This window comes from Pseudorasbora parva, chromosome 18, assembly GCF_024679245.1.
Source record: "Pseudorasbora parva isolate DD20220531a chromosome 18, ASM2467924v1, whole genome shotgun sequence".
Taxonomy (NCBI): Eukaryota; Metazoa; Chordata; class Actinopteri; order Cypriniformes; family Gobionidae; genus Pseudorasbora; species Pseudorasbora parva.
In genome coordinates this window covers 24354831-24371813 of record NC_090189.1, presented here as the reverse complement: position 1 = coordinate 24371813, position 16983 = coordinate 24354831, and the positions used below count along the sequence as shown (strand labels likewise).

Genomic DNA, 16983 nt, shown 5'->3' with positions numbered 1-16983 from the left:
AACATTTCTCTTCCTCTTGTTCTCTTCCTGTCTTCTATAGTGGATCACCCTCACTATGTTTACTTAGATGGATGTTCCTTGTCCTCACTGCTTCCTCAGTCCCAAATCTTCTCTACTTCGTGCCTCCTGTAACCTCAGTTGTATTTATAAAGTGGGTGCCTGACCAGCAGTATAGTATTTATACTATCAGCTATATGGCACAATACACGATTTTCATTCAACATGACAGGAAAGAAAAGCAAATCTTGAGACAGATTGTGATTGCAATTTTGTTTACCTTACAGTTCATAAGTTTGAGGTCAGAAAGATTTTTGATTATTTTTCAGCAATGATGCATTCAATTAATCAAAATAGATAGTAAAAACATGTATAATGTATCAAAAAGATTATATTTCAAATAAATGCTATTCTCTTGAACTTCCTATTCATCAAATAATCCTGGGGAAAAAAATGTTTCCACAAAAATATTAGGCAGCACAATTATTTTTAACATTAATTATAATAAATGTTTTTGAGCAGCAAATTAGAATGATTTCTGAACGATTTCTTAAAATTCACTTTGCCGTCACAGGAATTGATAACATTTTGAAATATATATAACTATAGAAAAGTAATTTAATTGCAATATTATTTCACAATACTGTTTTTGTTGTATTTTTGATCAAATAATTGAAGCCTTGGTGAGCATAACCAAGCTCACCCAGCTTGGTTATATTTTTTCTTCCAAAAACAACTTTCTGACCCCAAATTTCAAACAGTAGTGTACATTTAAGTTTACAGGCATGCAAGAAATATTTTGGCAAAATGTAAAAGTATCTGAGCCAAAGAACATATAACTGTGAATTAGTAAGTTTTCCAGAAGTAAAAACTCTCCATTCTCCATAGGGAAACTGAATTTGAACAATATCTTATAAACCTTTAAACAGCCTAAATGTGAGCTACGAGAACGTTAATCCAAACTATTGGCTTAATGCGGAAACCATTAGCCTGCATTATTTAAACTTAGTTTTAAAATAATCTTTTTTAACAGCAGAAAAACTACATTACCCATGATTCTGTAATGTACCGAAAATTCAAACAATCAGAGTTGGAACCAGCAAACAGAAAAAGATCTGTCCAATTTTCAAATACTTTGTTGCTTCAAATCAAAGTTTGTAATGTTATGATTCACCTTGTAGCTGTTTGGCTTGGTTCATGGCTTATAACACGTTAACAAAAACGTTTTTTGAAGTCCCTATGTGAGAAAGGAATGGAAAGAATACTTCTGAAAAAGTGGACAGCACTGTTTAGAGGGGAGAAAACAAATTGACTAATCGCCAAGCCCTGCTCCATTTGTTTACTGATTGGTGACTAGCTCTAGAAGATTTGGAAAAGGAGGAAGATAGTCTGAATCTTTTTGGTTTAGCGAAGGGTCAGTCATCTACAGCTCTGGTTGCCTTTTACATGAGATTCTCTTCTGTGACCTTTCACCCTTGTGCCTCTCTCTGTGTGTGCTTTAAAAGTAGTAAATATTTTTTCTACTGCATTGCCTTGAACAATCTTGCAAGATTACCCTCATAAACCAGAACACTGATTATGTAATGAATCACTATATTACGACAAAAGCGAGTCAATAAAGCCTCATAATTGAGTTTGTGTGTGTGATCATTACATCAGGAAAATAAATATACATTTACATACAAATATACAAGACTACCACAAATAGACATCAGAACGTCTCTTAAATCCAAACTATGGAGCACTTGTTCTCATAGCTGTCAATCTAAGGCTTCAGTAACTATCCATTAAAAGGTACAGAGGTATTGGACGCGCCTCCCTCACCTCAATCCTGATCTAAGCTACAGGAAGCACCGGCTCTATGGCCAGCACAAGCTTCTCTTTACTCCCAGACGGTTCAGGCAGTTCAGTGCTTTGCTGCTAACTGCTGCTAGGAGCACAGCAAGAGTTGAAGACGCCTGTGAAGCTCAGACAGATGGTACGACTAGCTCTCAGTTCAGTGCAAGTCCTTCACTCACAGGCATGTTGATGTGGGCGGTGAGGAGAGGAGCACTCTTTCCTTCTCTCAGCACAAACACCTGAAATCAGAAACGTAACAAACATCAGCATGCATACAGTAATCAACATTTATGCTGTACATCATGAGACTGTACAGGGAGTCTCGTGCTCCTATTTCATTTTTTTTCTTTTCTTTTTTTGAGGTGGCACCAGTGGCAGAATGATGACAGAATATTTTGTTTTAAGCAAGTAATTGAGCAAATTTAGACATGAATAGACGATTTATGCCACAGCATTTTAGATAAACACTGTTTTACCCACATTTTACAAACACACTAGTTTGGGATCGATAAGATTTTTTGAATGTTTATGAAAGAAGTCTTTATCAAATGCAAGGCTGCATTTGTTTGATCAAAAATACAGTAAAACAGTCATGTATATATTGTATATATTATTACAATTGAAAATAATTTCTATTTAAATATATTATATAGTCATAAAATGTATTTATTTCCTGTAATGCATCACATGAAAATATAATTCCTTCAAAGAAACATTTTTATTATTGTCAATCTTGAATATTTGTGTGGAAACTAAGATACATTTTTTTCAGGATTCTTTAATGAATAGAAAGTTCAAAAGAACAGAATTTATATGAAATATAAATGTGGTGCATAGTTATTCTGTAAATGAAACTTACTCAGTTAATTCGGTTTCGTATAAACATTTTGGGCTAATATTAGTATATTGTGCAATTTGCATATTTTTTTTACAATACGCGTACTAACCATTCTGAATATAAATGCTGCATAGATGTTCTGACTGGGTGAGAGTCTTACTTTGATGATGTCAGAGATGCCTTTGTCACTCAAGCACTCCACAAAAGTGTCAATGGGGTAATTCAGTCCTGGAACCAGTAGGGGAATCTACAGACACAAAAATTCACTGTTTTCAGCAAAACATTTCCTCAACATCAATAACTACACATATAGGGCCCTATTATAATCATTTTTTTTTTGTGTGTGTGCTAGTTTCAGCCTGATACAGTTATAATTTTCACATCCAGCGCCTCATATAAATCGTTCACCCATGGCTGTTCTGGTCTGGAAAAAAAGGTGTGTTCAGGCACATTGTTCGCACGTGGCTGTTTTGAGGCAACTGAAAACAACTGTGCCATTTGACCAACAGAAACCTGGTCTAAAGTCAATAGCTCAGTATTTTTTGTGAAATAATAATTAGTTAGTAATATGCACCTATAGTCGGGTCCATATGCACTCTGCTTATTAGACACATAAGGACATGCAGCACACAATCATTTTTAAATATTAAAAATAAAAGGATTCCTCTCTGAAAAAGCGTTGTCTTTTCACTCGCAAATTCAACCATGGTGCAAGCGCAACTGGCTTTTAAAGGGAATGGGAGATGAGACTCTGATTGGTTTATTGCACATTAAGCCCATAATACACCCATGACTCATTAAGAGACTAGGTTCAACTCTTTTGGATCGTTTTTTTCCCTTCATTAAACTAGCAAAAATGGATTTGGACACATCCTAAATGCACTAAATGCACTCTGATCGTTTAAATAGGTCCCAAAAACTCTACACTTATCGGGTAAGAGTAGTGATCATAACACTGCTCAGTTGTGGTTACCTTGAAGAAGGCTGTCCTCATGCTGTACAAACTTTCATCATACAGAAAACTTATGGCTAGGTTCATGACCGGACGGGACGCTGCAGTGTTTTGGATGTTTAGAGTGAGCTTGAAGGATGGGCCCAACCCTTGAACCTTGCAAAAACAGAAAGCAGAAGTAGAGATCAGTATCGGACATCCGGTGCAATCTTGTTCATGCGATCAGAATTGCACAACTCACTACAGCGTTCATCTTGAGTGGCTCGGTCAGACTCGCTGACATGGGTGCAAGGCTGGACTCCAGGGCTTTGACATAAGCGCGTGCTGCAGTTAGACGCAGCCTGCTTAGGTCCATCTGAAAAGCTCGGTGCATGGCTGCATAGAAAAAGCAAAAACAGGAGGATTTTCCAGAGGAACACATTTTTTGGTTGTTAAAATAACTAAATTATATCAATTGTTCTAGTACTGTGTGAATGTTGCTTGACAGATGCTCGAAAAGCCTAAATGTAGTGTCAGCAAATGGAAACTTCTGGCTCAAAAGTTAAAAAAAAATTGAACTTCTGTTTTCAGCTGAAATGGTTTTGAAAAGCCATTGACCTTAACATTGATGATGAATTACCGCTTCTTCAATGACTGTCACCATCTATTTTGTTCACACTACATGGATAACATACAAAAGATAAAATATTGCAGATGTTCATGGACACTTTTCACCATTGGCAAAAATTATGCTACAACATGTAAATATGAATAATAATAATATAACATTCATAAAAGGAAATGTTTATTGAGCAGCAAATCAGCATATTTGAATGATTTCTGAAGGAATATGTGACACGGAAAACTGGAGTAACAATGCTGAAAATTCAGTATTTCCATCACAGGAATAAATTAAGAGTGATTTTAAACTTTAAAATAAAAGGTGATTTTAAATTGTAATAATATTTCTCAATATATTGGGTGTACAGTATTTTACTGTATTTTTGATCAAACAAATGCAGCCTTGGTGAAAATAAAGGGGGTCGCATACCGGACGCGGAGCTCGGCGGCGCACCGCGCAGCGTCTCACGTATCGCACACCGGATGCGCACATTCTAAACGGATTTTAAAAGGCTACGTTTATTATACATTTCCCCAAAATATGTTAAGACTTTTTTCAAGCTGTTGAACTCAGAATGTAAAACAAATGTGTCTTGTAGCAAAGGGTGAAATCAGTATACCTTAACGATTTGAGGGAAATCTTTTAATATAAAGCCTTGAAATGGCGCTCTGTGGCGCGGCAGGATTTAGAACAACTTCCTGAGTCGCCGCGGACAGGCGCCGAATGCCGCCACCGGTGTGCGTGCACTCATTGAAAACAATGTGTTCGAATTTTAAAGACGTGGCGCGCCGCCGAGCTCCGCGTCCGGTGTGCGACCCCCTTAAGAGTCTTCTTTCAAAAACATTCAAAAGAAGTGTATGTAAGCTTGTGGCCAAAACTGGTACTGCAATCACTTTGAAATGACTGTAGAGCGGTGTATCCCCTCTCCCCCTCCCTCTGACTTGAGGTTGCCAGGAATGTTTGTAGCTGTAGCTGTGGTAACTAGAGCAGATCTGGCAACCCGGATGCAGAAACACTACTGACTTCGTGATTGGTGGATAGGTGGAGGGTGGAGCTTCAGGTCAAAACACAACATGTCGACATCAACATCAGTTGAGGGCTGCAACAACCACTTTTAAATGGCAATATCCTGTCCGGACTACTGTTGTCAGTGATATAAGTATTTGAAATTAAAATGATTTCTTAATATCTAGAGACATATCAGGACCATTTTATGATTAATTGAAATACATGTCTTACATACAGTTCTTTTAAATATCTTATTTTTTTAAAGTTTTGACCAGTATGTAATATGCAATATGTAAAATTTGTTTAAATTGTTTTAATTTATCACTTGAGAAAACAACAGCCAGAACAGAAAATAAAGTTCAGTGACCCAGTGTACTTACATAATCAGTACTTCTGATTTTAGTTTTCAGCTAAGGGAAAAAATTAACTCTTACAATGCCAGCATTGTCACAAAATTTTCATGGCCACCAGAATTGTGTTGTTGTTGTATGAATAGCTGAATGCAACATATTAAAAGATAGAACAGAGCCTCTGCTTTTAGAAAAAAAAACTGATTCTAGCTTCATGCATTCTTTTATCGACACTTGAATATTGGTAAGTTTTATTTTAAAAAAATTAAAAAGCAACATTACTAAACAAGAAGCTGAGAAAATACTGTTTTTGTCAAAGATTTATATACTGTTGAAGGTTTGACGATTAAGTTATTTTATATTTGCATAAGTAAAGCTTTTATCGCTTGTTTCTGCTACTTTTTCGCCTGTTTTGATCCAGATATTCTCTACTCTTTCGGAAGATGCGAAATAGCGCCCCCTACCGTATAACAGTTAAAATTAAGGATTGCCAGGAATTTCCTTCAGTGCTGGTGAAAGAGTTAATTTCCGTTTTGGTGTTCCTGTAATTTCATTTCATCACTAACCAACTGCATTTTCCCGCTCTCTCAAAGTCTGGTCCACATAGAGCTTGGTCTTCTTGGGCACGTTCAGGCGGATGCTCTGGGCTATTGGGGGTCCAGGGGCCGAGTCTCTGTCATCAAACACAGCCGTCCTCTTGAGTATCTTCACAATCAAACCTCCTCCTGGATCCCAAACATTTCAAATGCTTTATAGCCAATCTTATAGTTGACATAAACTGCTTTATCTACCATGTAACATACGGTACTACCTTTGGTGGTCATTATCAGAGTGCCATCTTCCCGTCCATAGCGTCCGAAACAAATGCTTGTCACTACATCCTGCAAGAAATTAAGGTCTGATAATGATTACAAGAACAGGGACACTTAAACTTAACAATTCAATATGATGCCATTGTGTTTTGAATTCATGACAGTTCTTACTGGTGTTTTGATGGTGCTGATCAGATTTTTGTCTCTGTACATGTGTACTTCACAGTTGGCCAGACCCACTAGTACAGCCTGAAATCCTCGTGTGGGGAGGTCCATCAGTGCCATGGTGGTAACAGGGGCTGGCAAATAAGCCGTCCACAGCTTTTTTCCCTACAGGAGAGTTATCATTATTATTTCTGGAGGCATTATTGTAATTGTGATAGATATGGATACATTTATCATACCTTTTGAGTGTATCCATGTAGTGTCTCATCAGTACATCCTACAACTACATTCTTTCCCATCCTCACCAGTCCTACTGGGTGAGAGGACAGCTCAATGCAGTATTTGGGCTTTGGGGAATCCCTTTAAGGCAAAAAGAAAACTGCACTTTTTTAACATGTTATCACAGGTTTATGGAAGCTTGCCTCCACCACAGAATAAAAAAAAAGTTAAGTTTGACTTTTTTTCATGCAATTGTGAGTTTGCAGTATATCTTGCAATTCTGTTTCCTGGTATGTGCAAGCAGCTAGGTCAGGTGTCTAAAAATGTTGGGGGAAAAAACTAACTTCACGTGAAATGTGAACTCACAAATGAGTTCACAAATGCAAGGAAAAAGTTTGTGAAGTATAAAGACATTTTATTCTGTATGCGAATGCTGGAAACTAGAAACACAAGCTTGTGCAAAGTTTTGCATTTCAATGTGACTCCAAAGTTCAGGATTGGTGAACTCTGACCTGCAAATCATGATCTTGGGAAACAATGCTTCAAAAAGCCTTAAAGCCCTTACACATTTTTTTTTGTTTGCAAATCACTGCTTCAGACCATCTTGGACCACAAAAATTTTCAATTCAAATTCACTCAATTACCTGCGTAGTACATAGATGTTGCCGTTGCGACACGCCACAGTGATACGGAATTCCACATCAAACTGCCCCGTCACGTCCATTAGGGTGGCAGTACTAGGCAGTGACATCTGAAAACACAAAGGAAAAAGCTAGTCCCTGATATTCTGATGATGAATCAAAACCAGAAGCTAATAGCAGAATACACTCACATAAAGGATTATTAGAAACATCTGTTCAATTTCTCATTATTGCAATTATCTAATCAACCAGTCACATGGCAGTTGCTTCAATGCATTAGGGGTGTGTTCCTGGTCAAGATAATCTCCTGAACTCCAAACTGAATGTCAGAATGGGAAAGAAAGGTGATTTAAGCAATTTTGAGCAAGACATGGTTGTTGGTGCCAGACGGGCCGGTCTGAGTATTTCACAATCTGCTCAGTTACTGGGATTTTCACGAACAACCATTTCTAGTGTGAAATGGTGTGAAAAGGGAAAAACATCCAGTATGCAGCAGTCCTGTGGGCGAAAATGCCTTGTTGGTGCTAGAGGTCAGAGGAGAATGGGCCGACTGATTCAAGCTGATAGAAGAGCAACGTTGACTGAAATAACCCCTTGTTACAATCAACATATACAGGAAAGCATTTGTGAAGCCACAACATGCACAACCTTGAGACGGATGGGCTACAACAGCAGAAGACCCCACCGGGTACCACTCATCTCCACTACAAATTGGAAAAAGAGGCTACAATTTGCACACGCTCACCAAAATTGGACAGTTGAAGACTAGAAAAATGTTGCCTGGTCTGATGAGTCTCGATTTCTGTTGAGACATTCAGATGGTAGAGTCAGAATTTGCCATAAACAGAATGAGATCATGGATCCATCATGCCTCGTTACCACTGTGCAGGCTGGTGGTGGAGGTTTAAGGGTGTGGGGGATGTTTTCTTGGCACACTTTAGGCCCCTTAGTGCTAATTGGGCATCGTTTAAATGCCACTGCCTACCTGAGCATTGTTTCTGACCATGTCCATCCCTTTATGACCACCATGTACCCATCCTCTGATGGCTACTTCAAGCAGGATAATGCACCATGTCACAAAGCTCAAATAATTTCAAATTGGTTTCTTGAACATGACAATGAGTTAACTGTACTAAAATGGCCCCCACAGTCACCAAAACTCAACCCAATAGAGCATATTTGGGATGTGGTGGAACGGGAGCTTCGTGCCCTGGATGTGCATCCCACAAATCTCCATCAACTGCAAGATGCTATAGTATCAATATGGGCCAACATTTCTAAAGAATATATCTAAAGAAGAATTCTACATTTCTAAAAAATATTTAAAAAAAAATATTATAACCTTATTAAGTTTATTATTTTAGCACCTTGTTGAATCAATGCCACGTAGAATTAAGGCAGTTCTGAAGGCGAAAGGGGGTCAAACAGTTTTAGTATGGTGTTCCTAATAATCCTTTAGGTGAGTATAGTGTGTGTGTAACAAACACATTTGAAGCAGATATGAATGTGCTGACCTTACAGAGAATGGTGAAGGCTTCTGGATCTAATATGTAAACATCACCATTCTCTGTGCCAATTACTAGGCAGCTAACCGCATCCTCGTCTGCCATGTTCTTCTTCAAAGTCCCTATACAGGTAATGACCGTCTGAGACAAACAAAGAGACAAAAGCCATGTTAGTGCAATTGTTTTTGTTCATCTATGCCTGAGTGACTGCATATAGTATGCATTCCAACATTGGCACCTGTCTACGTATAGGCTGTTCTTTGTGAAGATGAACAAAATTCTCCATTTCCTGAGGCTCAAGCAAGAGGAACCTGAGGAAAAACACAAGAAAGGCAATTCAATAATATATACAAAAATATCCTGATGACCATTAAAACAAGCTATCACAGTCTGTGAAAAAGGTCCATTCCAAGTTTTAAAACGTGTTTATTTTTAATTAAATTTGAAAAATTATATTTAAAAAAAATTATATTATAACCTTATTAAGTTTATTATTATAGTATATTAATGTGAATTGTAGTATATGTTATACTATATGTAATACACTATAAATTAATATATTATAACAAGGTAATAATATGAACAGGTATAATATTGGAACAGTTTTTACCGTAGTGATCTGACAGAGAGTGGAATTTCAGCTTTGTCCCTGTCCAAGAGAAAATAATACAGTTATCTACAATACTGTAACTGTAAATACACATGAATTTGTATTATATCAGGTTGTATTCTACAACAGTGGTTCCTAAAAAATTATAAAAACCAAGAAAATGTATTTCACAAAAAGGGTTGACACACAGTTACTATCCCAGTTTACTTAACATACACATATATTGTAAGAATATGACTAATACTGATGAATAAACATTATAAGATAAGGCTATTAAATAGTAGTAAAATAAACAGTAAAATTATTTTTTTTTAATACAATAAAGTAAGTCCTTGGGCATTTAAAAATATACAAAATAACTCAAATATGAAATTAGGTGGTATTATGGGGTTTCCCGGAAACAACAGTTATGCAATACTAAAAATACCTAATACAAATGTTGACAAGTTCAAAGGAAGAGACAAAGTGGAAGAAGAAAAGAAGAAGCAAAGAAAGTCTAAAGTCTCTCAATCGTTACATAGTATGTGAATGTTAGGCAAACAGTTTTGGTTTCCAGTTACTGTCAGCAAAACAGGAAACAGGTCTTGCAAATGGCTTTGTCTAAAAAAGGATCCTAGCCTTTAGTAAGATACAGAAAAATGTAATTGTGAGATAGAAAAATACTACATTCCCACACTAACATGAACTGTTACTGAAACATATGGACACTGATCCTGATAAATAGAATGAGCATGCAAATCCTTTCCAGCTAACACACAAAGTTACAAACTAAAGTTACGTTGCTTGCTCGTATTTTTTGCTCTTTATACAGCTCTGGAAAAAATCAAGAGACCACTTAACATTGATTTCTGAACTTGGAGTGGAGTGAACTTCTTATTTTTTTTCAGAGCTGTATACAGTGGGCGCATCATCGCATGCAATTGAAGAGTGAGTGCTACAAGCACAGTTTAACATCTGACAGGACAGTTAAAAAACGTTAGAATAATGACACTGATATATAACCTGACCACATCTCTTCTGACAGCAGATACTGAATCAGGACAATGTGTTTTTCTCAGGCAGTCTTTACTTAAACTGCTTCTGACAGAAGAGTCAACTGCTTTTACGCATGTCTGTCAAAATAAAAGTCTAGATTCAGAAAAAACATGTCTGCGACCCAACAGTTAAAAAGCACGGCTCTACAAGTCATTACAACTGCAGTCCACTGGGTCTAAAACACTAAATACATACAATAACTCACCTTAATCCTTCTAACATCTCTTTAAGGGACATTGGATCAATCATGTCCTAAGAGTCAAAACACAACCAGTAATCATTACAGTAACATTAAATCACAATGTATACAAATGACATCCTCACACACAACATAATGTATTGTAACCCCAAATTCCCTACATTGGCCCTCATCAATTATGGCTTTCTAATAAACCCCATCTTGCACACTGGTGGTGGTTGAGACGAGAGACAGACATAGTGCTTGACATTAAAGCTACACTGTGTAACTTTTTTTGTTTATTCTTAGCTAAAAACACTTAGTTCTTTCAAAAATATATGTGCTCATTAATGTATATTTACTTCTTTCAAGTAATAAAGTATTTTCATAAGTTTATAATATGCCATTACAGGGCTCTACATAACGCCCATTTTGGGCGCATTTACGCCTAAAAATTACTGCGTGCGACTGTGAAAAAATATTTAGGCGCACCGGTGCGAGTGACCCGATCTATTCTCATGAATGGATGTGTAGCCTAATACAATCGGAATAAAAACTACAACACGGAGTGAATCAACACTGAGAAACTGATAGGCTACGTTTCCTACTGCAATCTACTGCTTTCCATGCCTTCAGTCAGCAGAAGAAGTGCAAAAACATGTGCGTCGGACTACACTTCAAACAACGATTGTTTACAAAGTGAAACGTGTGTGACGACGCAGTCATGCGCACTTTACCAGACGCCTCGCGCTGTTTATTTACAGCCAAATAAAAATGAACTGTAAATACCACATTTGGATTATCATAAGCAAGCTCAGAAATTAGAAAATGCCATCAAACAATAACGTATTAATAATACATTTAAAAAGCCCTTGAGTTAATCTTTATCACTCATGCTGTTTAAAAAATACTAAATGTATATAATGAGCAAGTATATCATGAAGAATTTTTCCAAACCGGGTTTTTGTCTTATTCTGAATCACTGTACACACAAAATAAGTTATTCCAGCTGCGGATTAGCACAATATCTGCGTGATATTCACCACAAACAGGGAGAAGTAGATCCGGCTGCAATGTTCTTCCGCGAGGCGCATGCGGTTCTGTTTATGAAGCGCCAGAGCGCCAAAAGTTACAGCTTGTTATTGCTCAGAGTATTGGCATGATTGCATGTGTGATACTGATCTCGTACAAAAATCTAATAGACAAGTTGATATTAAGTAACAAACGTTTTTAGCCACAACACTGTCTATTTGTGAAAATCAAAGCCCTACCAGAACTGATTCGATTCGATTCGATTCAAATGAATCTGTGTTTTGAACTATTGACTGAATGACTTGCCGCCACCTACTGGCGGTTTTATTTTCATATTTATACTTTGCATGGGCTTTTTATTTAAAATATTAAACTTTTAAAGTTTAATTTGTACATATTTCTAAATTCAAAAACCTTTATGTAAAACATTCATACAACATTAACCCATGCATTAATGCATTAAATGCATAGGTGTTTGATTGTATGAAGTCCAGTTCTGCTTTTTGTGTGTGTGTGTATTTGTGCTGTACTCTCAGAAGTTAATGATAATATTATGTCAGAATTATGTTGAATTTAAGAAATTGACAGATGATGCATACATTTAATAAGATTAGAAAACATTGCTCTTATAATGGTAAAAATGACCCTGGACATTAAAGGACAAATATCGTCCTGTAATGGGAAAGGTATAATTGGAATGTGTTTGATGGATTAGAATGTGCTCCTAAATTTTTGACTGTGCTCCTAAATTTTTTAAATTAGGAGCACAAGTGCTCCTCAAGAAAAAAGTTAGCGTAGAGCCCTGCATTAAAAATACATACGGGTGAGGGGTTCGAATGCTGGTCGCCATGTTGCCCCTCCATCTTGAAAGTACATTAGCCAAAGAGGGACATACCCGTAAATTCAAGCTTTGCTTTTCACGTTTTAACACTCGATGGCAGTCATGAACGAGGTCGAACTGGAAGCCATGTTAATCTTGGACTAAATCGGCCACCGTAGGAGTTAAAACGAAATCGGAATTGAGAGGAACAGAAACTAATATTCACTGGATTGTCATATACCTTTACACCACTAGATGGGGGAAAATATCACACAGTGTAGCTTTAATTTTTTGTGGTAAGTGGTTTTATAAAGTTACTGGTCTCTGGCCACAATTATGGCATCAATACCATGGGAAAAACCTGCCATAGATATTTTTTATATTATCTCATAATTTGGCAGCCGGTATATTAAGCTGCTGTCACTTTGAGACCTGACACACTGATCCATTATACTGTTTTATATAGCCAAAATACTTTGCTTTATGTGGGCGCACTTTGGATGTGAGCACAAAATCTGTGGAAAATAATGAAGTTATGTGCAAAACACACAATCCCATGCCAAAATTGAAGCTCTGTAACCAACAAAATTCATTCGGAGCAAATGAAAAGAGTGAGGGGAGGTGGGTTTGTGTGTCATCTTGCTGTCGGAGAGATGAGACGGCAAGAAAGCGCAGCTGGTATCATGTATCTGTTTTGCAGGAAATTGATTTTGGAAGTGTTTCATACATTTCATTATCCATATGTATCAGCAAAAATATAGATATTTTTGACAGCACTACATTGCCGTTAGTTTATTATTTCAGATGCCTATGTAAAGGGATAGTTCACCCAAAAATGAAAATTAGATGTTTTTCTGCTCACCCCACGTTCCAGGCTGTTGGATATAGCGTTGTATTTGAGGTTAAAAAATAATACGACATGATTTCTCACACAAAACTGATTGTTTTGTGTCTTAAGATATCAATGTGTCGTCATGAGCCACAGGGCTCTTTGTGCATGTTGTCTAAGCATGTTTTTTTTTTTTCTCTCATAGAATTGTTACCCATTCACATGCATTATATGACTGGCACATAGCAATGGTTGGAGTTAAAAATCTTCATTTTTGTTCTACTGAAGAAACAAAGACACCTACATGTTGGATGCACTGGGGGTAATCAGATAAACATCACATTTTAATTTTTGGGTGAACCATCCGTTTAAAAGACTACAATTGAAAAAAACATTTATTAATTAAAATTAAGCCATCCAAAGTGGCTAGTAGGAGTGACTGCGTTACACTCCACTGCTGAAATTTAATGTCAAAAATAATGTCATGCTCTGCATACATACACACATACATACATACATACACACATACATACATACATACATACATACATACATACATACATACATACATACATACATACATACATACATACATACATACATACATACCATTCATTCATTCATTCATTGAGCGAGTTGAATGTGAGTTGAGTGTGATATGAACAGCTCACCTCCCTGGCCTGACTCCAGACGTCCTGCTCCAGAGGGTTCACCTCCAGACTAGGCAGCGTGAACTTGAAGTAGGGCCTCAGGTTCTTGTAGACGTAGATGAAGGGGCCTGAGGCTACAGCGATGGCTGGTGTCCGTGGCTCATGCAGGTCCATGAGGAAGGAGACCAGGCCAGTGGGCAAGTCCAACAGTGTGCTCTCACTCAATAGACCAGTGCCACGGTACACCTTTAGCTTCATGTTACACACTCCCGTGCCAAGATCACCCACCACCAGCTGGTACACAGATAGCTCAAATCACTTTTTTTAGGTGCTTTTAGGACCTACTTAAAGGGGTACTTAGTCGCTGGGAAGATGGGTCATTTATATAGTAGAAATGTAAAATTATTTCAAATATATAATTTTATCACCCCCATGTCATCCAAGATGTTCATGTCTTTCTTTCTGCAGTCGAAAAGAAATTACGTTTTCCAGGATTTTTCTGCATATAATATACTTCAATTCCAACCAAAGGGTTGAAGCCAGTGCAGTTTCATAGCGCTTTAAAGGGCTCTGCATGATCCCATTCAAGGAATAGGGCTTTATCTAGTTAAACGATTGGTCATTTAAAAAATAAAATAAAAAGAATTATACTTTTTAACAACAAATTGCCCTACTTTAGTGTTATGCTTTTGCATGACACATGATGCCATCATGTTGGAAAGGTCACGTCTGTGAAGTAAGTGGAAGTACCGACCCAGTGTTAAAATGAATGTGCAAAGACTAAATTAAACACCCTTTACAAAAATAAAGGTAAAACAACGATGGCGGACAATTTTAAAGTTGGAAGAGAACATCAGTTGGAGTTTTTCCACACTGGGTCAGTACTTACACCTACGTCGTGGACGTGACCTTTTCGACGTGATGACGTCATACGTCGTGAAGAAGCACAACACTGAAGTCGATTAATTTATGGTTAAAAAGTATTTAAATGTTTTATTTTAAATGGCCGATCGTTTAGGTAGCTAATTGGGCGGCGTTTACGTATGGCAGTTGCCATATCCTGGCATTCAGACGAGCAGGGGAAATAAATAGCTCATGACGCTGCTATAATTAGTTCTGTTGCAGCTTTGGAAAGCAAATTTACACAGCCTTTGTGGCCTAACCAGATGCAATCAGAGATGTGATGCAACCAGATTTTCATGGGCAACTCAACCCTAGATCAATCAATCAAAAGTCACAGCCAAAGTGTGTGTGGGTGGGCTCTCTCTGCAAGCGCACTGACTGCATTTACAACGAAATGGATAAGTGCAATATCGAATTCCCAAATCTTACACCATTTTAGCATGATTAAAAAATACATACTGAGTGACTGAATTTTTTTTTATATTTATCATAGAATCCACTTGTTTGTTCACCTTGAGTTGACAGTTCGAATATAACCTAGTTGTTTCCTTTAATTTATTTTCAAGATCTTGAGGTGAATTATCTATTGTTGTTTTCAGAAAGGCTATATCTATAAAGGTCATGAAAAATGATATCAAACTCACTTTAAATTCCCTTTACATTAAATAAAGCACATAAGCTGCACTCGTCATACTTTGTATGTTGTTCCAGCCACAACAGCACAGAAATAAAAACTGTTTGTAAAATAGAATTGTCGTGAATAGCTATTGTGGCTGGTTAGTACAAAATAACACTCATTAACATTGAAAAGATCATTTTTCTTTGTTAGGTCACAATTAAGGCTTATAGGGCTGTTTCAGTATTTGCATTATTTGTTTATCGTTGTTAAATCTGTTGATAAGTTATTTTAGTGGATTTGTATCCACATTTTGTTTAAATATAGGCTAATATGATTATTTGGGAATGTTGGCTAGAAGGACTCATGTGAAACCTGCCACTGGTTGATAAGACTCCTCAACTGGGAATGTGCAGAGTCCTCTTAAGCCCTTCGAAGCCCTTTGAAACTGTATTGATATGGACCTTCGACCTGTTGGTTGCCGTATAAGTTCATTATGTGGAGAAAAATCCTCGAATGTTTTCTTTTCGACAAAAGAAAGAAAGATATGAACATCTTGGTCACCGTGGGGGTGAATAAATTATCAGGATATTTTCATTTGAAGTGAACTAATCCTTTAAGAGCACATCTTTCTCACAAGGGAGACAATGGGATAAACGCACACTCTCACCTTATTCTCACCATCTCCATGCAAATCTGAAAGAGCTGTGGGGAAATAACAGGAAGAATGAGCTGGTGAGCTTTGTGGTTGCAGGTTAAACTGCAGATATCTAAGTGATTGTGAAAGTTCATGTGACTCACCGATGCAAGAGGAAAAGGTGTATAGATTGGCGACTGGGTCATAGTGGGCATCAAGCCATTTGGAGCTGGCCACTGAACTACAAGAGCACAGGGAAAACTTACTACTTCCAACAACAGCCCAGCATCTTATTATAAAAGCATCGGTAACTTACATCTGAATTTATTTCTATGCCTTGTTTTTAAAACACTCCACACACTGTATTATTTTGCCGCCATATTTAATCAAATTAGAGTAACAGTTAGCTAAGGTTAGCTGGCGTCAAAACGCCCAGCTCTAACTTACTGCTATTATTCAAGGAATTGACCTTTATTCATTAACGTTATATTTAAGAAAATCCTAAGATATTCGAATATGCTATAGCAACATGCTAAAGCCAATCGCAATTTAACGCCTCATAAACCAGCATATAACTACTCACGTGTCTTTCAGCTCCTGGGGAACAGTGGACATGACGGTTTTGTTATTTTCAAATGCTTTTTTATTGACCTAGGCTGTAAAATCAAACTGCTTCGACTGTCTGCTGTAATCCTCAGATCGGCTTTCCTCGTCTCTATAGCAACCACTCCATCGGGAGATCTTAA

The 16983-nt window shown here is 37.2% G+C and overlaps 2 protein-coding genes across 3 annotated transcripts in view; one reads left to right on the top strand and one right to left on the bottom strand.

Moving 5' to 3' along the window:
• Window positions 1–1973, top strand: part of si:dkeyp-50d11.2 (calpain-1 catalytic subunit) — a 17972-nt gene extending 15999 nt beyond the window's left edge. Inside the window, exon 22 of one of the 2 annotated variants that reach the window (XM_067424106.1) lies at window positions 41–1973. In XM_067424106.1, the coding sequence (XP_067280207.1) occupies window positions 41–67 (27 nt within the window). In that variant the 3' untranslated portion in view covers window positions 68–1973. The remainder of the gene's footprint in view (window positions 1–40) is intronic. The other variant, XM_067424105.1, reaches the window with a different exon arrangement.
• bbs1 (Bardet-Biedl syndrome 1) lies at window positions 1940–16983 on the bottom strand. Its single transcript, XM_067424107.1, has 17 exons — window positions 16821–16983; window positions 16402–16478; window positions 16271–16305; window positions 14103–14375; window positions 10778–10824; window positions 9538–9576; window positions 9166–9238; window positions 8937–9068; window positions 7426–7532; window positions 6802–6922; window positions 6569–6727; window positions 6397–6466; window positions 6152–6310; window positions 3868–4001; window positions 3648–3782; window positions 2835–2921; window positions 1940–2075 (listed from the first exon to the last, which is right to left on the bottom strand). Exons 1-17 carry the CDS (start codon window positions 16850–16852, stop codon window positions 1989–1991), a joined length of 1767 nt encoding a protein of 588 aa, XP_067280208.1. The 5' UTR covers window positions 16853–16983; the 3' UTR covers window positions 1940–1988.